The sequence below is a fragment of the Grus americana genome, chromosome 11, assembly GCF_028858705.1.
Source record: "Grus americana isolate bGruAme1 chromosome 11, bGruAme1.mat, whole genome shotgun sequence".
Taxonomy (NCBI): domain Eukaryota; kingdom Metazoa; phylum Chordata; class Aves; order Gruiformes; family Gruidae; genus Grus; species Grus americana.
The window spans coordinates 10067529-10091565 of NC_072862.1; the positions used below are offsets into that span (position 1 = coordinate 10067529).

Consider the following 24037-nt stretch of genomic DNA (forward strand, 5'->3'; position numbering starts at 1 on the left):
AATACAGTTGGTTTGAAAGGCAGTATATGATATAAAGTTGTATTATATTGTACAGAGATACAGCAGCATCTGCTACTATATAAATATTCTAACTTTGCAACACTTCAATAAAGTAATTTGGGCTAGGTTTAACCAGGAAAAATATTTTGTGATGTGTAAAATTAACTTCTATTCATAAAGGTCCTAAGCTCTCTTCTGAAATTAATCTCCAGCACAAGGTTTATTAACTTTTGTTTTTCATATAAGTGTGTGTGTGCGCATATATATATACACTTCGTATGGAATACAGTATTGTTAAAAATCTCTGTTCTTGGAGCCATGTGATCAAAGGAAGCCACTGCTTTCTTTTTTCTTCCTTTGGTGTATGTTTTTGATAATTTTGAAAATTTGAGCTGTCAGCAGGAGAGCTTTGTATCTAGCTGTCCTGGCTCGCAGGAGCGCAGGCTTCCTCTTACATCTGCAGTTGTGTGCTGGCAGTTTGCTGTGGGCACACCACCTGAGCTACTCTGAACCAAAGCTACTCGCCTCTCTCTATTAGCAGGTAAGCTGAAGTCCTCCAGTTAGGTTTGAGAAATGTATCTCTCAAAACAAATACCTGTGGCTTTGTTCAAGTCAGAATTAAATTCAAAATTTGAATTGCAGAATTCTGATCGGTCTGATAACATTGCTAGTTCTGACCTCCCCGGTTGCACGTTCCTGGGACAGAAAGCCTCCCCCTTCTCACACCTCTGAAGGTTCGGAGGTCTTCCAACACCTGCGGTATTGCCCAGGTTGTAGATGCTTGACTTTGATCTAGTGGGTACCTTCTGCTCGCAGAGCGCCCTGCAGGGCTGTGCAGACTTTCTGGCACCAATCCGTGCCCCAAAGTTGAGGCAATCGGTATTTACGTGTTCAGCTGACAAAAGCAGTTGAGCGTGGTTTGTGCTCAGGACCAGCAGTAGGATTCTTTCCCAGTACTATCCCACAGTGGCAATCCCAAAGGCTTGGGGATATGGCTAAATGTGACTTTAATTTAACGATGAAAACAGTATCTGTTGATTCTGGGTTTTTTTCACTTAATTTGGTGTTTGTCCAAGCTGTTGCTGTCAGAATTTCCTTCATGAGCTGAACCAGAATAACAGGAGACAACTATTTAAAGGAAATAATTTAAACATGAGGGTGTTGGTAATAAAAAAAGTTCATCTGTGCAACAATATTATATTTGCTGTTGTATTTGATTACTAATGAATACAGAGTATTCATCTTAGCAACAAGCAGAAAAGGGGAGGAAAAAAGCTTTGTATTAAATCAACTAAATGATGAAGTGAGTCAGCAGAGGCTGTTTTAGTGTTCAGAATGCAAAATGTGCAGCTCGTAACCATGAAATTTACTGTACCTTTTATAAACATATTTTGATTGTAAATGTGTGTGTGAGATAAAAATGCTTAGTTTTTAGGTTGAGATGGACAGCTAATTTTTTTAGAAACATGACGTTAATGGCTGGAACTGTAATGCCCCTGTTATTCAATCTTGAAAAAGTTTGCTTACAGTTCACTTCTGATGGCTCTCATACCATTACCGAATGACTGATAGTCATTGCAAGAATTTTAGCAGCTTTCAGATCTGTTATATTTTTTAATTAAATTGGCTGTGAATTGCATAAGTAGCAAAGGTTGACAAACTAGCACTCAGTGCAGCATCGCTGTTTCTTAGTGTAGCTGTCACGGGACGTTCATGGTCTTGATTTCTTTAAACACTTTATGGTTCTTTTAATCTGTATCAGATGCTGACTTGGAACAGTAAGTGAACAGCTCTGGAGAGCAGAGTGGGATATTGCAGAAATACCCCTGAGCTGCTTTGATGGAAGCAGCCTGATTTAGAGTGCACGGAGCTGCCTGACCCGCATGCTGCTGGCAGAGGCACGATGGCTCTGGGTTTGTGCAGAACGTGGTCTCTGTGCTTAAGGCCAAGGGACTGGTGTGTGGTGTACATGGGCAGGCTAACAACATGCCCTACTTTCTAGCTGGAAGATGTCAGTAAGGTCTCTTGAGCTTACTGTCAAACATGTTATTGGAACAACATCCATTGTCCCCCTGAGGAATTGTGGATGTCCCTTAACCACCTGTAGGCTGGTACTGTGGCAGCTGGTTACTTGCAGAAAGGGGGATGAAAAATTAGAGTCCTTATCTTATATTCCTGTGCCATCACTTATTTTAAAATATGTTTATGCAAACAGTGCCTTTGCTGCCATTGCCTCTTTATGATTCTTTCTGCTCAGCCCCTCTTCCAGTTCCAAACTGGTAGAGCAACACTGCAAAAACACGTTAGCTCTGAATGAGACATTGAAATCTTAGACCAAACTAGTTCAGCCTGCCTGAAACCATGAGTATCATTAATGGAAAATAACGCTGTGATTTTTTTGAGATTAGTAAAAACTAAAGAAAAGGAACCTAACATTTGGTATTTTGTATTCAAAGTGCAGGTGATCTAAGGATGAGAAATGTATGGGCCAAATCTTGAAGGCTTTTTAGTCTGTCTTGACATGGGGAAAAACCATATCAGAGGAAAAGGCTTGGGAAAAGAGATCCAGACTGGAATCTGGTTTTCACACAAGAGGTCACCATTCTTTTCCCATATGCTGCTGTGTCCCTTTGTGCTGTACAATACACCTCACTTTCTAAGGATATGGTAACATATTCTGGAAGAAACAAAAAGCTGTGATTTTTAAGACAAAGAGAACAAAAATTAAGGTGCATTATTTGCATTCTTACCTACTTTCACTGAGAACAGCAAAGCATATCTTTGTGGGCTTCAGCACAGGAGGAACCCATGTCACCCCTCCAGCTCTCCTACCATCCTGTGGTCTGAAAACCCTGGGGGCTGCTGGAGTTAATGCAGAGTTACATACAGATGATGTCAACTGCTGCTGGTTTGTTTTGCTGCAGAATGCAAGTCCAGATTCAGATTAATTATTTAGGCTGCTCTCCGTTCATACTGTTTTCCCCTCTTCAATGTTCTTCTCCTGATTGCCCAGGCTTTCAGCTGTTACCCTGCACACTATGTGCTTGTCCTGATGATGGTGTTTTTAAATCAAAGTACTGTTGATGAAGCAAGAAGAAAATAGGGGATTCTGGAATGGGTTCAGCTTCACTGCGCTTTGTGTTATAAACACGTAAAGCAAAAGCCATGCTACCGTGTATTAAAACTACTTGTAAGTGGGAGTGTCATGCACTCTTTGCAATCTGGAGGCTTTGTTTAAACTGTCCATTGTTGTTGAACTACATCCACAGCTGTATCTGAAGATGTCCTCATGTGTTCCTGGCAACCCTCCTTTCCCTTCCAGGGTGGACCTACACCCTTTTCTTCATTTTTGTCCACCTGGATGCTTGCTTTTTGAGTTTCTGCTGTTACTTGGCCCTTCTACCTGCTGTCAGTTGGCAACCACAGTTTGCTTGGGGCTTTGATCGAAGAACTGTGATATTTTTCCCCTACATGCTTAGCAGGCACCTGACCAACTTCTCTGTCTGCTCTGGGGTGGGTGGTGGGGTAAAAGATACTTCTTCTCCAGCGGCTCAGCCCAGGAAAAACCAGCGTTGGAGGAAAGCTCTTCAGAGCCTACTCTCTCTCAGCTTTAAAGCATCACCTGTCAACCCCGGACCTGGCTCAGAACAGCAACGAAGCACTAGAAAATTCAGGCATATGCAAACTTGTATGTCTTAGATTCAAATGTCTCTATTCTTCAAAATTCAGCCTCTACAAAGGTTGGCTTCAGCAGATGGGGTCAGACCACTCCCTACTTCAGAAGGGTGGTAGTTTGTGCTTAAATGGATTAGCAGCTATCCATATCCTCTTGTTAGCATTGCAATTACAAATTAGTATAACATAAAAGCTTGGTATAATTGTGCTGGAAATGAAAAAATATCTCTTTATGTTGCACATTTCACAGCCACATTAGACTTGCAGAGCACTGTGGCAATGATTACTTTTTGCTGAGGGGGAGAGAAAAAGATAAATGACTTCTAAATCACCACATGACTCAGCCTGCAAGCTCTGAGTTTATTTGTAAGACATTTATCTCCTTGTATACTCACCAGGAAAAAAAAATTATCATTTAATTAATAAACTTAATAGCCTGAGGTATTCTGATCAATAAAAAATAGTATGAGAACAGGGTCTGATGCAATGAAATATTGAGTTGTCTGCAGACAAACCCATGTTTTTCTTTAAAACTGATCATGCTTCTGCCTAGTTAGTCAGGGGAGGCTGCATGGTAAGATGCATTGCTCTGCTGAAAATCAAACTGATAGGCCAGCCTGAACAAAAAAATTGAAGCGGCTCCTTGTACCTTGGAACAATTTCCCCTTTATGTTTTCTCTGTATGACCTTTTGAGCTTTTTTCCCTGCTGGCACTGAGATGCTGAACTCGCCTCCACTGAAGCCAGTGGGTGTTTTTCCACTGACTGCAGCAGACCCCGGCTGGGTCGAATTCTGCTGCTGATGGGGCCTGCCTTGCTGCCCGTGCCTGTTGTGACATTAGATCAAAGCCCCATTACTGCTCCACAAAGCCAGAGTTGCCACGCTGGCTCCAGGGCTTATCCTGGATAACGCAGAATAACCAACAGCAAGACGTGCCCCAGTCTTCTGTTACCAGTGGCTCAGATGTGAACAGCGGCGGCTGCCTGGCAGGACGGGGTTTGTTTGCTTTATCTGCAGCTCAGCAACGAGCCCCGTTATGATTTCACTCTTTGCCATGGCAGCCAAGGGCTGATCTAATGCACCAGTGGTTGCTGGGGGAAGTACGCAAATGTGGCATTTTTTTTTTCATTCAATCTGTACTAAAAATGTGTCCTTAAAGAAAAGACCTATGGATACTGTATACTTTCTTTGTAGGCACGCAGAAACAGCAGGAATTTTTCATTTCAGTTTGCCTGGCAGCTTTACAGTGGCAGATAGGAATGGAAGCAATACACCTCTTCTCACTGACAAATGCATCGGATTAGCTCCACGTGTTGTTTCTGACGCCAGTGTTAAATGGTGTACGGGGTTTTAATTTGAATATGCTTTTGAAACAGTCTGTTAGAAGAAACAGTGCTGTGGACACCACGACTTGATTGTGAATCTGTCCTTGTCAAATTGTGCTTCCTGCATGGGAAGCCTCTCGTGGCTGTCCTCTCACCGTTGTTGGATTAGGTATCTCCTTCGGTCATGCCAGGTGCCACACAGCGTCTGGTTGGGCATCAGAGTAAGTTGAAAGTGAGAGAAAGAGAAGAAGGTAATGGAGGATGGAGAAACACACAAAGGAAAGGAAGGATGGCCGGGATGGTGGTGATCTCCTTCGGTAGCAGCAGATTGTGGTCCTGACAAATACGCTGCCTCAGCATAGGTGTGACTGAAACAGAGTGTCCAGAGCAAAAAGGAGCCCTCTCCCTGCTCTCACAGGAGCCTGTTCACCCCTTTTGTTCTCACACTGCCTCTTTTTGAAGCTCCAAAGTGAGGCGGAAATATTAGAGTTGGTTTTATTCACCTTATTTTTTTCTCAAATTCAATGTAATTGTGGGTGTGCCAGTTATGATCTACTCCTAATTTATTCTGTGTTAATCACAGTTCTGAGTTTACATACAAAGCTATCTCATTTGGATGAATGCAGGCTCCTCCCTCTCAGTGCTGTTTTTATCAACAGTGATCATCGCAGATTTCCAGACTATTGTGTGAATGTCACATTTTCCTCTGCTGACCTGCAAACCCCAGTTATCACAGTGGGTCAAGGGACATGCTTATGAGTAACCACTGCAAGATGTGGTCCTCCCTTGCTGGGTCTCCTTTTACCCCTGAAGTGTCATGCATATTTTCTATGTTGAGGCACAAGAATGCTATAAATAATATAAAGTGTTCATTAGCCACAATTGAAACATGACAGTAAAGTGTGATAACAGGAGAAGCTTCTGAAGGTGCAAGAGAAGAGGTGCTAAGGATGAAGGAAGCATTGTTTTCCTAAAATTTGTCAGAATATTTGATTTTCAACTAGCAGATAACATTTTTCATGAATAATTTCAACTAATTTGTCATAATTTTCCCCTGGTTTTAATCCAGCTCTGCATGCAGTTTTATGACTCACACCATGGCTTAATTTCTTGTTCTGTACTGTGCTCACTGCCATAATATGTGAGCATTCAGATGTCTTCAATCAATCACTTTTAATTAAACCAGGAGTCCTTGTCCTCAAATGTGGACAATAAGTAACATATAGCCAGCTATGCTTGTTAGTCTCAGAAGGTTTTTAATTATATACGTGCCTACTGGTATTCAGTGCAACCCATTTTAGCATTTAAGCAAGTGATCAGCTTAAGTGAGTTCAAAGAGATCTTAAGCATACACTCAGCATTAAGAGAGAATTTAAATGCCCAGCTGAAAGGGGACATGAATCAGCTTCTGATTTACTGACAAAATTGTTATCTAGAGAAAATGTCTTTCCTTCCTAGGATCTTATTAGATGAGTTGGAGTTAATAGCCTCTTCCTACTGGTGCCAAAATCAGCACAAGATCTGGCTTCACGTGGTAAGCGAAGGCTTCACACAGCAAGCTGGTACGAACTATTTTGTTTCCTTTAGTTTATTCTCAGCCTTTCCCTCTCCCTTTATTAAAGAATGAACATGAGATGCTTCACAATGTTAATTTTCAGGAGGCTTTGTAGTTGTGAACTGGAACAAATTTTTTTGCATTAACAGATTTATCCAAATTTTTACTGATGCCCCAAAACCCCAGAGATGAGTTGGAAGGATGAAAACTCTTGAATTGATCTGTCACAGAAATAATCCCCCACAGTATTTATAGCTTTTCTACTGTTCTCAGGTCTATTTCCTGAATTGTCTCCAGATGCTTGGTACTGTCATCTAAAGCAAACTTTAAAAAAAAAAAAAAAAATAAAGCAAAGGTGCATCAGTTCAGATGGCAGTGCCAGTAAGCTGCGGTAGGAGGCAGTGAATTGCTACCCTGCGGGCTCAGCCTGGCTGTGAGGCAGCTGATGGTCCTACCGGTGCCTTTGTGGAAGCAGGATGGCCCTGGCTGGGCTCCTAAGTGATGAGAAGGTGCAGAGAGGTCTGGAGGGTGCACAAGCTCAGGTGGAGCACCATGAAAGGTTTGGCCCTGAACACTTACTCAGGAATGAAGGTGCCTGCTTGATGTAAAAAATTTCTTCCTGGCTTGGCCAAGTGGACAAGACCCATTCCAGGAGCTCAGCAATATTTGACAAACAGCATGAGTAAAATCAAGCTTGAAACAGGTTTTGAAATAAGAATAGATTCATGTATAAATGCAGTGTGGTATTGGTTATAAATGGTAGTGGAAATAGGATGATAGCAAAGAGTTTATTTTTAACTACTGTTTAGACTTTCCAAAGTATAGCATGCTATAAAAACCAAGGGCTGGTAAATATTCAGGTAAGGGTAAAATGTTACAATATTCAGTATTATCTGAGAGTAGGTAAAGTACTAGAGAGAAATAGTGTGATAAGAAAAAACTTACTCTGTCTAGAAATGTTAGTTTATTAGTGAAATTAAGCAGTTACTGATTATTAATATACACTCTCCTCTCACTGGCTTATTTCATTTTTTAAGCTTTCAGAATTTGGTAGGGGTGCCCTCAATTTGAGTGGCAATAGTGAAAGATTTATGCTCTGTAGCCTGCTGGCTGTTCTGCCAGCAAAGTAAACAGCACTTTAGATAAGATTTGGGCTTGCAGCTTTGCTTAATGAGAACATCATCTTTCAGGGCACGGTTTTGCTCATGTAACCAAATAGGCCATGCATATCTCTATTTGTTATAAAAATTAATATACAAAATAAACTCTATGTAGCTATATGGGCAAGTTATATTCTGTGTGTGTCCCTATCTGTGTAACTTCATTATAACGTTACTCAGCTCAGAGAAGGAATGACAGTGAAGCGCCGTGGCATCACATGGCTGCTTCAGATGGGGAAGAAAATCCAGCAGCCTTGATACGAGAAGGACTTGTACTTTATCCCTACACGTGTCTCTGCTGGTAATGCTCTCCTCTGCGGTGAGCTCCAGATGGTATGCACAACACAAAATGCTGTGCTCTAAACCGAGGTTAAAATCAGTAAGGAATAGAACATAAGAATTTGTACGGTGTGGTATTTGATGATAAAATGAACTGCTTGTGAAAAGAATGACAGCTATGGCATACTGCACGAGGTCCAGCGGTTGTCCTGCTATGCACACGGGGAAGCCATTGACCGGTCTTATCCTTAGATGCATTTGGTAACTCTTTGAGACCATGCAGTTAGATATCTGTCATTCTACCCATGCTACGTAATACGAGGTATATCATAAAAAAGTGTTCTTTTACAGTAGTTATTTGTGTAACTCTAGTTGCATAGTGGCCAGTAAGGCAGTGTATTCTCCTTTCCTTCTAGGCCTATTAATAAATTTGTACTTTTTCCATTTTTTTAAAAATTCACATAGTATAGTGATTGAGTTTTCTTTCCTAATATAAAACATTCAACCTAAAATACATTCTGTAAAAACTCTAGTGATGGAAAATTTAAAGCAGATTTTTAAATTTGCTAATTGTAAACCCCTTTGTCTTTAGAGTGCTGCATAGCAGATCATTTCCAAGTAATTACTGTATGAAAAATGTAGGACCTCTTTGGTTCATACATATATCTAAGAGATGCAAAGCCAATATAAAAAGAATTTTAATTGGTTTGAGATAGTAGCAGGAAATTATTTTCCTTCATTTGTAGAATCAAAAAAAATTAAGGTATCTCAGCTATTAAATTTGGGAAAGGAGTGCATATTTCTGTACTGCAATTACTCATGTGTGAAATACAGAAAAATGTTAATTGAGGTAGGCTTGTGAAGTGAAATTGGTTGCAAGTGGACTGTAGATGAGCAAAGAGATTCGTAGGATGTTGCACCTCAGCCATACTTTGAGGTTAATTCATTAAAGATAATTGGAATGTTAAATAGTTTCCTATAAGGAAGTGCTGCTACAGTGGCCTACTACTGTTAGTGTGATCGAATCAAATGCTAATTACTAATATTCAGTTTTATGTTATTCTTATTTATGTACTGACCACCCTGATTACTTCCTTGACTGCTGTCAAGGGTGACAGCCCTTCAGTCACCTGAAAATAAGGACTTGAATGAGGGGAACTTCAGCAAGAGGAACTGCCTGTTCCTGTCTCTGTACCCACAAAGTCTATGTTAAAAATAGGAGCAGTCTTTGTGTTTCACAGCTGATTAAATCCTCACCAACAGCTCTAAAGTAAATGCAAAGTCTTTGGTGGGGCTCTCTGAGTGGTCTTGATAAAACCTATGTATCACTGCACCCAAAATTCAAACAAATGGGCTCTTGGCATGGACGTAACGTCGGTGGGTTTGCAGCCCAAATACCCAAATTGTGGTTTGGGTGCCTTTGGGACCTGAATGTGGCTTGTTGGACTCCAGTCAGCATGACAGATCCACTGCCATGGGAGCAGGGAGAGGGGGTCTGGCTGTCCTGGCCCTGCCCCATCTCCTGCTGGGCAGAGGCCATTTGGTGTGGTGGGACGCAATATCCCCGCCCTCATGCAGGAGAACAGCAAACCAAACAGTGCAGGATATGTTCTCCATCATAAAAGCAGAAAGCCAAATAAAAATCTATAGCTTGTTACAGATTTCTTTTGCTTTCCTTTATTTATTACTGTGACATAAGTGTCCTCTGCATCTATTTACTCTTACTTGGGGTCTTGGGCTTGCATATTTCATTTGCCCAGATGGCCTGCATCACTTTGTGAAGGATGATCTTTCTGTGCTGAAAAGGTATGTGTGCCAGGTCCCATGCATGTTATCACTTATTTATTGCCTCCCTGGCGGCATGCTGTCGCCAACAGGCGTATAATTAGAATAGCTCAGGCTGGAGACCTGTGGAAAGTCTGAGTACTTTCATAATTGGCCAGTAAGTGCTGCAGGTTTGTGCTTGAACCCTCTACGATTTCTGCTATCGGAAGCTCAAGTTTCTTTAGTGACATATTTATCTTTTATTTGTATAAAAAGAGGAAATCCTTGCATTTTTGGATCTGTTCTCATTTGTGTTGACTGACTTGATGACTTGTTATTAGAAACAGACGGCTTTTGCTTTTAGAGAAACTTCCAGTCATTTAAATGGAACAGCAGTGTCTCTCTTGTGCTCCCACCCTGTACAAAAAGAGAAAAAGGAAAAAGTGAAAAGTAAGAATAGGAGAAAAACGTTATCAGAAACAGCTAAGCCAACAGCATAATCTGCAAGTTCTGTGCGTAGTGTTATGATATCTGAAACATAATTATCAAGCTTAAGTTAATTAGACTAATGCTTAGAAAATCTGGCATGGCAGATTGTGGTAAGTAATTATATATACTGATTAAAAGATGTAATACACAGTGAGCAAAGGCAAAAAGAAAACTCCATTTGATACAGCCAGTGAACATAGACAATTAAGAAGTCAAGTAGATGAGCACTGACAAAGATACTGAACTTTGTGGAAGATGATGGGCAAGATGCCAGTTTTCCAGTGGAACAGATTTTGTATAGTATCAGTCAAACTTTTGTTTTATGAAAATCCATGCTACTGTTTCCTAACTGAAATATATGAAGGGCCACTTGCTTTTTGCGTTAGGATTAGCTGACATGAATACAAGGGTATGTGCAAACAAGAATGTGACATTGGAGTACTAGTTTACATATATATAGAAGTCGTGTAAATGGCTTTTCTTAAAAGCAATTCACAAGACGTCATATGAGAAATAAAGCTGTGAAGACAGTGTCTTCTGCAATTAAATGTAATGTAATAATGCTCACAGGTCAGAATGAATGAGGAGAGCTTGTGTGCCTTGGTACACCTCAGTACGAGCACAGGAAAACCCTCGAAACAGACTGCTGAGAACATAATGGTTTTTGTGAATTTTGCTTAAAGACTAGTTTGGAAAAAAAAGACAGACCTAAAGAAAGGAGAGAAAAATGTAACAGTAGACTTTCTGTGGAAGAAGTTCTGCTTGCCAGGTACCCTGCTCTGGCTTTGAATTATGTCTAAATGAATAAAATTATTTTGCAAGTCCTCCACAATGTGTGTGACTGTACAACCTATTCCCCAATCAACTCCCTCCTGAAGAACGAGTGGGAAGCCTGCAAATCCCTGGTCTGGCAAGGTCTGGCAAATTGAGATGAAGCAAGCCCATGCTAGATCCATTCTCACAGCATTTAATCCACAAGTATTTGACTGAGCTTCAGGAGTAATGTACAACCTCTGCTCAGCTGAGCCATGTGTTTTATTCATATCTGCTGGAAATTGCTTTCGTTTCCGTTGATCTCATTGTTTCCTAAGGCATGAAGAAACTGATTGAACTGAAAGCAAACAAAATTACTTTGTATCTCTGAAAATTGGGAATATTTGGTTTGCTTTACTCATCTTTGTACCCTTCCTACCCTCCATCCTCTCATGTTCATGTGATCGCCCCATTCATACAGTGTAGAATTTTCTGTAGCGTGTCCTCTGGATTATGGTGAGAAAAGGTGGTGATCTGCTGCCAGGGCATCATCACAGGAACAGAACTTGCAAAAATATTGCAAACAAAGAAAGTTCCTGTGACTTTTCCAGATGAATTAGTCTAAAAAATATGTGCTCAAAGGTTGGAATATTAATTTTATCCAAAAGCAATGATACTGAAGTCTACATATTAAATAATAATTGTTATGCAAATGCTATCAATTCATGATTACTATATAGAAACATGAGAATGTCTGGGAGTATGTAGCATGGGCAATGGCAACTGTTTTTTCCTAGGCAGTTTAATAAGATTTTCAATGTATTTTTGTCAAAGACACCTTCCTACTAGTAGAAGCTATCAGCCTTAATTAACTGCAGCATGCATCCAGCTAAAATTAATTCTCCCCAAATTCACAGTCCCTTCACTGAAATTAATTGCAGAATATTATATTCCCAGGCTATTATGCCATCCCTGTTCTTCAGCGTGGGTACAACTGTGGTCTTATTCCCTAGAAAAAGAATTTGAACAGAAGGCCAACACTGCAGCTTGGAAGAGGAGCAAATAGATTCCTCCTCCTCGCAGTGAAGGCAGCCTGTGCCCCTCCACCCCTTCAAGAAGCCACTGTTAGCCCCGTTTGAGTTTCACCAATTAAGGAAGGGCTCCTGTATAGGGCCCCTTGTCTGTGACTTTGTGTTCTCATTTGATGTAGCGTATGAGTTAAGAGGTTCATCGAAGGGATGAAGGAGCCTGCCTGAACAATACCAAACTGTTCCTCACTTTCCCTCCTCTGCCCTTGTCTGGGTCTTTCCGCTAATGCTGGGAAGGCAATGCAGGCATCTCTTGCACAGCTTACACCTTCTGCATCCGTCCATCCCAAACAGAATCTTGGATTGTATTCTGCTGTGGGTAGTGCATCTTTGTGAAGTTTGTACAATAGAAAAAAATAGATTGGGCAAAACCCCATGTGATGTCCCTTAAGAGGACTTCCCATGTAAGTGAGGAAGTGGGTTTTACAGCAGTACTGACTGAAAAGACTGGAAGAAGTGATTGACCATCTGAAATTTCTAATTCTGCTCCTACATCTGGGTCTGGTGCCATATACTGCCATCATAACATCAAGAAGTGTGAGCCTCCACTGGGTTTTGTAAATATTCCAGACATTGAAGATATTTTTTTTCCCCTTCACTGCTACTTTAAGAGATGAATTTACAGACTCTGGGGCATTTGCCCTTGACAAAGCTTGTCTGGTTCTTATGCCACTAGGTCAGTGGAATATCAATAGATTCTTAATGCAGTCTGTCTTTTAGAGTTTCTTTCATTTCTTAGAGCAAGAGTAAATGTCATTCATATTGGCAGGTTATAATGGGAACATTGAGATACTAATTTTTAAAAATATACACAGCTTCTTTTAAATAGTCTTGGTCTCCCTCTTGTGTGTCTTCAGTGTGTCTATAGCAATTACAAGGTTAGATATCCCTTAAGATGTGAGAAAAGGTCATTTTGTTGTCTTTTCTACCCCATGCCTCAGTGAAATATTCATGGTGTGGCTCAGGTATTGGGATTGGGTTTAATGTTTCGTTGCATCGCCATCTGTTTTGTTGTTGCAGTTGTTGTTGTTTTTTCCCTTGGTGGGGGGTGAGGGAGCACGGAGGCAGCGGTGAGGGCTGCTGGCATATGGGTCCAGACCTGATATAAAAGATGAGCACTGAATCTGCAGGAACAGAGTAGCTCCTCTGATCTGAGCCATTTTCTTTTTAACATTAAAAGTCTTTCTGGCAAAAATCTGCCATTATGCATGTAGATCATCAGTGGTAGATAGTCTCTGTGTCTCCTCAAAGGCTATGAAGCCACATTAAAGTAGGCTTTTATATTATATGTAAAGTTCATTCAGATAACTTAGCACAGGCATTGAAATAAAGCTCCTCACCGAGACAAATGGCATTAACAAGTTCCAAGGATGTATTCAGTGGAGTTGGAGAGTGTTGCGGTGGCTCAGTGGCAAAGGGCGGCACAGAGAAAGGCTAAAACTGCAAGGGGACTCAGAGCAGCAGGAGCACTTTGCTGCAGGTGCCAGAGTCCCTTGGCCACGGCCAGCCCCAACCACCAGCTGGTGGTGGCACCAACGGCCCTGGGGACAACCACAGTGACAGAGATCTGATGTGGAGAACACCTCACGGGAGGGGCACGGTGGTTTTCTAACAGATGAGTTTTAAGCTCCCTTGTGACTTTATTTTTACTATAATGAGGGTGTTTGGCCCATAACGTTTCACCAGGATTTTTCAAATAATTTTTGATCATCTTGCTCTTTTTCAGCATTTCCCTCTTACTGCTGTTGATTTAAATGTCATGACATTTTAAACATGACTTATTATAACAAAACAGTATATAAAACAATATGCTGCATAATAAATGCGGCCATATTTTTCAGAGTGAATGTTAAATGAGAGCAATTTATTCCTCAACCTGTTTTAGTACCTACTTACTAGAGGGTATTGGCTGCTTAAATCCCAGGGAGGCAATCTTGGAGGTGAGGTAGCCTTGCATGTGCAAGGCTGAAAGCTAAAGACGTATTTGAGGGATGCCTGGGGGGAAAGGCTATCCTGGGAATGTAGCTTCATCCAAGAGTGCTGTGATCCTGAGCGCTGCGGGGAAAGCAGGCAGGACTGTCCTGGGAAGGTCTGCTGGTGGGTGAGTGGTCCCCTGAGAGGCACGCACAAAAGCAGGCTTTGAAACCCCAGTGGTTTGTCTTAAGTGTGCAGTATGCGTCATGTTAGATATCTGAAGTCTCCTTAAAATCCTCCTACAATCAGTGGAGAGAGTGACTCAGAGTATGAGTTACTCCAGGACACATTGACTGAATGTTTTCCTCTTAATTTCAGAAAATGTTGGTAGGGATTTGTTTAATAGTAATAAGCTAATTCCCCAGAGAAGAAGAAATCCGCTTTCTGCTCTTACCATGGTGGGCTCTTCCTGCAGCTCCCAGAGACATGATGAGGAAGGTGAAGATCCCCCCAGGACATGGGGGCACGCTCACGTCCCCCTGCGCACTGAACTGGCTCTGTGCCGGTGCCGTGGGACTTGCAGCTGACATCCTTTGTGCTGGCAGAAAAATACAAAGAAAACAAATAAACCAAATCAACCTCCCAAACACATGTGCCTTTCTTGGCATATCATGAATCTTATTGAGTGTGCTCAGGGTACGGCAAATATTTATTTAAAGTTAAGAAGATTAGCAGGGGAAGTTATGACTTTGAAACTCCCTGTGTTGGGAGCCAGAATACATCAGCCTGATACAGGCACCTCGAGGTTATCTCTGCTCTTGGAGTGGGATATGCACATTGCTCTGCAGCTCTGACCTTTTGGGAAAAGGCTTTCAGTCAAGTAATACATGCACCTGCATGAAATTTTTGAATCACTGACTCTATCCTTGATTAAAGTGCTTTTCCTTGATTAAAAATAGCCTTTTTCCAAATGAGTAATGTTGCATGGCAGGCTGTGCACACAGGATAACGTTACCTCCAGCATTATCACGTTGATGACATTGCCATTTCTTACCCAGGTCTCAATGCAACACATTTCTCTTGTGCAGGCAACCCTCTCTAGCAAATGCCTTTAGGAAGCTCCTCACAATCATCTACCTTTTCTTCCCAGGTGAGGAAGTCTCCAGAGGTGTTTATAAGATTATCTGCTAACTAGGAGGATAATGGGCATGGTGAGAATATATACAAACACATTTATAGATTCTTGCCTGGATTTATATCAGGTTGTAAATAGCAGTCCTCCAAGTCTTTGGCAGGACTTCTTACCACAGTGGATATTACTTCAAGTATCTCCTTTGTAATGTGCTCACTTTCCAAGAATTTTATCTCAGTTGGAGCCAAACTGGAAGTCTGTCAAGATTTGAGCTCTTCAGAGTATAATCTACATATTTCACCGAATGGCAAATATGTTTAATATACAACTGTCGTTCTGCTTGTGGGCTTACTTGTCTTTTATACTTTCAAAAGTAGATATCTTAGGATGCCTTTTATATTTATTCTTTTTCTTATCATTTTTGTATGCAGAATTGTTAGAAACTCGCATTTGCAGAGTTTATTTTAGCAAAGCACTTAAACACATATGCTTAAGGGTTTTACTTAACCTTTACATGTGTTTCCACAATTCTCTTCATCTAAGTGCTTTGCTAAAAACGATGCAGTTATTCCTATGTCCATGTGAAGTGTGAGGTTCAAGTCATTCCCCAAAGCACAACAATAAAACTGAAAAAATATTTGCAGTCGCTATGAGCGTAGATAGGAGGATAAAACCCCACGCATAGCTTTGATAAACTGAGATTTCCAATGGAATATATGCTTTGAAGCAATAATATCAGCAGCTATGAGGTAGCAGCATATTTCATGCAGCGGTGGTGAAATAGGTGGAGAAGGGTTTTCCAGTAGACTGTTAAAAAAATTGTCACACAGAATGCAGGCAACTTGGGCTTCTTCTCCATCTCCTTAAATAACTTGGATTTAATGCAACAAGTTAAAACCACCCCAAAATCGGGGATTTCTGCTTCACACAAGTGCAGATATGGGTATGATATAGAATCTTAAGCAAAGTCAGCACATGAGAAAATTTTGGGATGTGGGGTTTTTCTGCAATGTTCACTGTAAATGAGAGCAATTACAGCAGTCTTGCAGCTGTAATTAAATATGGAGGCAGGCCCAGAGATGCGGAAAGCACTGAAGTGCCTGGGCTGCTCAGGCTGCAGAGTGGGGGCAATGGTAAAGGCGGCTCAGAAGCGAGTCCTGATCCCCCAGCAGCTGATGGGGGTGGCCAGGCCTTTTGCACTGTGTTAGCACAATGTGTTGTAGGTGGTCAAGGAGGATCTTGCCACGCTTGTTCTCTAAGTTTTTGCCTTTGTTTGGGGCATGCCTAGGGCTGTGGCAGCTCCTGCAGCGATTACCCCCAGGTAGGTAAAACAGAATTTAGGGCTGTGTGATCGCAGCATCCCTGAGAAGCTGCTTTGTGAAACCACTGTTGCTTCCATTATTCTTTCATTTTACGTCGCTAGTCAAGCCGAGGCTAACTACAACTGAAGACAAATGGGATGGAGACAGGAGGCATGGTCTGGCAGAGGAGGCTGCTCACCAAAACGCTCATGCTCCCTTCAGCAAGATAGTAGACAGTGAGGAAAGGGTAGAGCGTTGCAGGAGGTACAGATAATAGCAGTAAATGTCACATTTAATTACGTTATGGGGAAGGGTGGAAATTAAGTCTTACTATGAGGATATAAGCTAAATATAGAGAGAAGTGAAAGGAAGGAAAGCACTGGGGGAAAAGAGCAAGGAGGACAAGACCAGGGAAAAGAGGTCAAAGGAGGCAATTCAGGAATTAATTTGATGTAAAGGCAGTACCAAAGGAGGTACAGGTGGCTGGAAGTCACCACCAGAACATCCTTAGTATCATTAAAGGGCTGAGGACCCATAGCCAGCTCAGTCCTCAAATTTTTCTCCTACATGGTGGGATGCTTAGGATTAAGCCCCACCACATCTGCTTGCTGCAGCTCAAAAATAAAGGCAGGGATGCACTGTGGGTGTGTGTTCTTCACATGGCTCTGGGTCCATAAGGGAGCCAGGGGAACGGGTACATGCAGCAGCCCTGGGATTGCTTTTGTCTCCAGTCTCTGGAAAAAGGTTGCCACTGGAGAGAGGAGATGAGGTGTTCAGCCTCCTCATAGTTCACATTTTAATCTGATGATGAAATATCACTCCACAGATTTCACCTGAGTGTGGCAACTAAGTATGGAAAAGATGCCTGGGTATCCCAAGGTGTATTGGCAATAATGAATACCAGCAGCTGGGTAATGCCTAATATCTGATCCAAACTGCTGGCAAAACTTCATTCTTTTTTTTTTTTTTTTTTTGTTAGCTGCTGGTTTTGATAATATTATATTTTATAATTGCCAAAGCAGCTGAGTTTTGTTGTGTTGCTGCAGTTTGATGTAATTACTCTCCATCACTATAATTTTTCTTTTAGTTAAATGCATTGGAGGTTATAAACTCTTAACTATCAACAGTAAATATTCATGGGGAGTGAGAATAGTGCTAACTACTATAAAAGCTTTTTTTCCCCACTACTTTTGGCTAGTGCTCTATATTAACAGATTGCTTTTCTGCTGGTGTTATGGGATAAGTGGAACAAACCATAATATAGATGTTACTTCAAACAACATCCAGTTGTAGACCCAGGTCCCCTATAGTCTGCTGCATTGAGAATTCTGGGCTCCTCCACAAAGGGCAAGAAGGAGAGGTTCCCCAATGCGAATGTGTTATAAAACAATATTGTGTTTCCCTTAAGAATTGCAGTGATAAAAACATAGACCATTCTGCTGCGCTAACAACTTTAATAAAATAACATAAAGCACAACTGTCAGGTCTGCCAGCATCTCACACTGGGAGACATGAGTGAGAAAATGAACGCTTTTCACAAGCAGAAATATTCAAAGAGCTTCACTGTTTACAAGTAATCAAGACTGACAGTCATAGATTATTGGTGGAAGAGCATTTTCTGCTTGAGGTGAAAGAAGAGGATAATTTATCGGGAAGCCCAAGGAGTCAGACATCAGTAATGATCAACCAGCTTGAAGAAGGGCATATCTTAGAAATAGTGCATTTATTTGTACTGCAAGGCAAGATGATGTACTAAGTTATAAACAAGAGTCTTAGTGCTTGAAGAATGTTGGACAGATACAGTGTGTAATTTGCTGGGCAACTGCGATTAGAGAATTGACTAATGTGTGTCTCGGTGCTCATCCAGAATATTAAAAGAAAAAGCTAGCATAATAGAGATTGTCAAAAAAAAATTCTCGTGCCGTCCTGTCCTCTCCTTTCAGAGATATCTGAGCTACGCTAATCTCTTTGCTTACCTTTTTTTTAATGCCTGCACTTCTGAGACACTCCTGTAATACAACAGGTTGGCATTTCAGAGAATTTGCAGCTGAGTTTTGCAGTAGAACATCTTGTCTATGTGATGTGGTGCTTTTGCGTCACCTCTCTCTTATGAAAACAGGCAAAGTAGCAGCAGTTTTAAAACAGTAACTAGCTTGGAGCTCTACGGAAATGTTTTAGACTGCTACCTGCTCTGTCCGTACCCTGATATGCACTCTGGTTTGCAGCGATGCAAGGCTGCGTGTAGGCAGAACCCGGTTGGAACTGCTGTCTGGATACTGAGAAATGGTGCTTCCTAGGGTGCAGCCTGAGAGGGGAAGGATTTGGTTAGAGTTAGAAGATGAAGCCCATATCAGTATAAAATGCCATGGAGATTCATCCCGTGTAGTTTGGTATTCATTGTTTCTGTTCCTGTCAAGCTCACCTAAAGCTTATAGCTTTTCTCTTCTTTTTAATCATTATAGCTTCCTAATTCTTTCTTTCATTTAGTGTAGCGATTGTATATTTTAGTCTGTATTTGACCAACTTCAGCTAACATTACCATAACATTGCTGAGAACAAGCTGTGCTTCCCCACTCTTCTACTGCTTCATATCTACGGGGGACCTGGGCTTCAGGCAAGACAAGTCTTCCATTACCCACCAAAGAGTGCTTGGCACGAGAGCCCAGTGTGCCTGCAGAGCTCTGCAAAAGCCCCTGGTCATCCCACAGATGTCCCTGAAAGACCCTGAGCAAAATCTGTCCCCTTTACTTCAGTGTTTTGCACAGAAGTGACTCTTGTAACCTCACCCTGTCCTATTTTCATCTCGCTTGAAATAGCTGCTTATCACAACTGGAAATGCACACGTTTGCCTGGGAAGGGAATCTGAAGGTGAGCAGTTTCTTCTAGAAGTAAGTGTTCATTGCAAGAAGGGCAACGTTGTTGTTCAGGGGCCTTTGGGTAATATGGACGCTCTGTCCCAGCAATCGTGGAGAAGGTAGCAAAAGTGGTTTTGAGAGGATGTGGATGTCAGTGTCCAGGGAAATCTGGGCAAAATGTCTCTCACAGAAATCATGGCGAGTAGATGGTGTGGGGCTCTGGGTAAGATTTTTTTCAGAACTTGCAGAAGTAGAATTGTTGTACAGAAAGCATCACAGACTTCAAGCTAGTCTGTGTTTTGAATATCTCTATCTGAGTAAGGATGTCAGCTCCAGTTCCCCAGCTTTTTCTGACTGGGGAAAAAACAAGGGGAAAACAGCAGTTTTTACAGATGGATAGCTGGCAAATAGAGGTATTTTTTCCCTTTGCTTTGAGCAGAACTTAGGAGTGTTCTCCAGGTGCAGGAGAGCACTGCTTCCCCTGTATAATCCAAACTTTCAATAGCATGTCAGATGTTTGTAAAGATGCACGGTTGGGACTTGCATATGCGTGTGAATAGGAACACACTCCAAGGCACAGAAGTCCCTTAGAAACAAGTATTGACAGTTAGGTTTTTCCCACCTGAATTCTAAATCAATACAATTTAATACTGAAATATGTATGTTCCTCTTCCCTGAAAGTAGCTTTCCAACTCAGCCAAAATACTACAGAGACTGTCTTAGCCTCTTTTAAAAAAAAAAAAAAGTTTAAATAAAGTAGCTCTTGCTTATTGAGGCCCTCACACAGAGAACCTAGTTGAAAAGTACCTTACATAAGAACACATGAAATAACTGGCTGAAACCAAACCCATCCATGATCTTGCTATCTTGTCACCATTGCGAGACCACTAGCAGATGTGAAGAGAAGATTTGAAGAACTGGGCAGGTTCAGAGATGTGCTCTCAAGCCTCCATTGATTTCTGGCATGCAGAATCCCTGAACTAGAGGTGGTATCAGTAGCCCTTCATTTATTTGTCTTCTATTTATTGGTACTGTTGATCTTGAACCTGCATAATATTTAGCATCCAGAACATCGCTCTAGCAAGGTTATCCGTAATTTAACTATTGTGCTTCAGAATGGCTAGCTATACAGTTTGGTTTGTACTGGAGCTGGAGGATGATGGTAGCAGAGAAGGGTAGGCAGACACCAGAGGCAGTTTGCCAAATGTGCACAGTGGTGGTTAGACAGTATCAGAAACTAAGTGCCATTGGGGTGATAATTGCTTATTACACTTCAGAAATTACTGACACAGCAAGAGGTTTGAAGGCAGAATAGTCCTGGGGTCCTGTTTGGGGAAGCATAGCAATTTTATTCTGAAATAATATTTATAAGTCAGTTGAACAGTGAATATGTTGGCCATGGCAGTGATTTAACACCACAGTCTGTTCGTCATGCCCAGTGTGTCTGCAAAATGCGGATACATCTTTTCAGTATGAGAGGCACACGAACGCCTGCCGCGGCAGAGCACGGCCAGGCTGTGTTGTGCGCTGCCGTGCCAGGCTGGGGCTTGCTGTACGGTACTGCGAGCTGTGTACCAGGAGCCGGGGCTGCTGAGGTAGCCTGAGTTTCCAGGCAAGTTTCAGAATTCATTGCTGCTCCCCATATATCTGTTTTAACCTTAAGTCGAAGACTGATTGTTTTTAAAGGTTAGCAGTTATGTAGCAAAATGTTCTCCTTTACCAGCTTTGAGAAGTCACTGTGGTCTGTGACTTCACACAGTTTTAATTTAGACAACAACAACAGTCATTTCAGGATATGCCTCCTTATTACTGTTCACTTTCTTTGAACAGGAAAAATAAAAATAAAAACTACAAGTCAAATCCCCACTTCACTAGTCTTTTCCTGGAGTCAGCTCTCCCCTGGGTTGTGCAGAAACAGGATGGCAAGGGAGAACAGCAGCCAAATCACGTCACTAAAAGCACTTCTTTCAGGTTAAACAAGGAGACCTTGAGGAACAGGGGCTGCCCTCCCTTGCCTTCTTGCTGTTGCCTGCTGTATCTCCTGCTGATGCCAGGTCGAATGAGCAAGACATTGCTTCTTTAGAAAAACAGCTCACACCTTAGACAATTGATTTACCACCACTTGGCTCATCCTGGTGCATCCTCTTGTGAAGTGTAAGTGCTTGCAGTCCATGGAAAGTACAGGATGTATGCTGTTTCCTCTAACTCCCTCTCATTGCCAGCTCAGCTGTGGTGCCTATGCACCCTATAGGCGCGTACAGCGAGGGGCAGCAGGCGCATGGACACAAAGGATGCATGTGACAGCGTGTACACTGTACCTGTTCCTGGCTTTTAAATCTTTTTCCCCAATACTGTAGCGTTATTACAAGATGGATTTATAACACACCTAGAGCTAATGTAACAATGAAGATTAGTCCTCTACTAGTCGAACGGTAATGCACTTTAATTTGCCTACAGCTACTGTATCGTATTGGTGTGATAGGAAATAGCTTTCTAATGCAGCTTCATCTGCTGAGCAGGAAGAAATCTGTGCTGCAGAATGTAAAACTACATAGGACTATAGCTGGCAGCAAAATTCAGAGTAGGAGAAACACAGTACAAATAAAAGTATTTGTGAGTTGGATGTATGCTAACAATCCTAGTTTATTGCTAAACATGCCATGCACAGTAATGCAGTTTGCTTGGCAGGTTCAGTATTGCTTCATCTTTGTTTTTCACTGCTTCATCTTCTGTCCTAACATTTGTCCAGGAATAAAAGGTGTAAATTAATTAGCTTCCAACTTTGTGACAATAACAAAAAGTTGATATAATTTTTTTCAGAAGCACTGATGCTGTTAATACAGTCTGTGCTGTGCTCTGTACCTAGAGAGACACTGGAAAGCTCAATATTTAAGCCGTTAATGCTAATGTTTCTGCTGTCTGTTGTAAACCTAGTCTTCCCTTGATGAGTGGCAGGCATTCTTTGAGTGGACATGTATACAGATAGTCACTCAAGTGCTGGCACATTATATTTACCGTAAAATAGAACTCTCCTCTTCTGGAGAGCAGCAAAACCATCAGCTTCTCCCTTGCTCTGGAGAGGCAGAGGATGTATTTGAAATTGTCACGTCTGAGATAATAACACTTAATACTTACTGCATATGGGATAAACATTTTTGTGAGCATATTATGTAAGCTAGATGCAAAAATTGTTTCATATACTTTTGATGTTTTTCCCCACTAAATCACCAATGAAATATAGTTGAGCTTAAAAGAACAAGTTTTGTTTCTAGACTAGGGATGTGTCTCACTTTCAACAAGGGCAAGGAAGGACTAATAACCTGCATGCAGGGAGGGAATGTATCTCTTCTGAAAACTACTGGTATAAACTGCCGGTGGGAAACAGCTGCAACAGGGTCTTGTTATCACAATAGGTCTTTGATGGGAAAGATGGCCCCATGGGCAGAGGAAAAGCTAGAAAGAAAATTTTACGTGAATTACTGACAAGGTGTACGGGCAGCTTCTGCCTCGCTCACTCCACGGATGTAATGGGCACTTCAAAATACCTGAGTGTTTGTTATCCTATTACCTACCAGCTCTGCATCAAAGACTCACAAGGTATCTGACCATCCACTCACAAAGGTGAACTCTGTCACTGCCTATCAATCACCCTGGCACCTTGCGGTATCATAATAAATCCATCAGAGCCAGTTAACTACTGTCACCACTCTAAACCAGTAACCTTCACCCTTTATCTCTTCATCACCAGGTCCCTCCATCCCACAGACATGTGGAATAGTTAGATTAGTTGCATATAGGCATGCCCTGAATTTGACAATAAAACTGAAAAAAAAAAAAACAAACCCAATGAACTGTTTTTTTTCTTCCTCTCTCAAAAAAGTTGCAACGACATGACAAAGAGGATTCCTCTGACAAGTGGAGGACAGAAGAAGAAATGGCAGCTGAAGCAGCAATTCTAAGGAAGTATTTTCAAGAAAATTAAAGGTAATGATTTACACATTGACTTACTCCTGCAACACCCAAAACTCTGTTCAGTCCTCCATAGGCTTCTTAAGGACAGAGGGAGAATATGTAAAATGTAACAAAAGAAATGAAAGCTCTTAGGTTTGGGTTGTTTCCAAAAGGACACAGCACTCCAACAGTGGCTGAAATAACATGCTCCTTCTTGAACAACTCAGCACCATCCTAGAGCATTTAGTTTCCAGGCAGCAAAAAAATAACATATCTGGAAATCAGAATCATCAGCAGTCACGTAAGAGGAATGTCTAACCTAATATATTCTCCCTGTGTTTTTAGAACAGAAAATAGCCTTCATACCTCTATGATGAGTTAAAAACTGCTTTGCCAGTGTGCACCTAGATACACGCATGCACCTCTACATACAAAATCCCAGCAGAGTTCAGACTATAGAGCGCATAAGCAAATGCTAACTTCATCTGGCAAATCTTACATCATCTGATCAGTTCAACTTTCATAATTAAGCCTGCTGGAAAACTGCCTGCTCTGCTAAATCTTCCACTGGCCCTAAAAGACAAAAAGAAGATTTGCAGGGAGGAATAGAAAAGAGAAAACACTTGGCAAACACTAACATTGGTGCTCTAGAAATTGAGAATTTTTCATTTTGTACTTGGAGTCCCAGAAGCCAGATTCTTCCAAAAGAAATGAACTGGCCCCCTGAGATCAATATGAGTTACGCTGGGATGTACGCTGCAGCAATGATGCCAAAAGCTCCCTGTCCCCTGTTCCC

The 24037-nt window shown here is 41.5% G+C and overlaps 1 protein-coding gene across 9 annotated transcripts in view; it reads left to right on the forward strand.

The window, feature by feature from the left end:
- Positions 1-24037, forward strand: part of FHIT (fragile histidine triad diadenosine triphosphatase) — a 674280-nt gene that overhangs the window by 642089 nt on the left and 8154 nt on the right. For all 9 annotated transcript variants that reach the window (XM_054838551.1, XM_054838550.1, XM_054838556.1 and 6 more), the window contains one exon: positions 23171-23274. In XM_054838551.1, the coding sequence (XP_054694526.1) occupies positions 23171-23272 (102 nt within the window). In that variant the 3' untranslated portion in view covers positions 23273-23274. The remainder of the gene's footprint in view (positions 1-23170; positions 23275-24037) is intronic.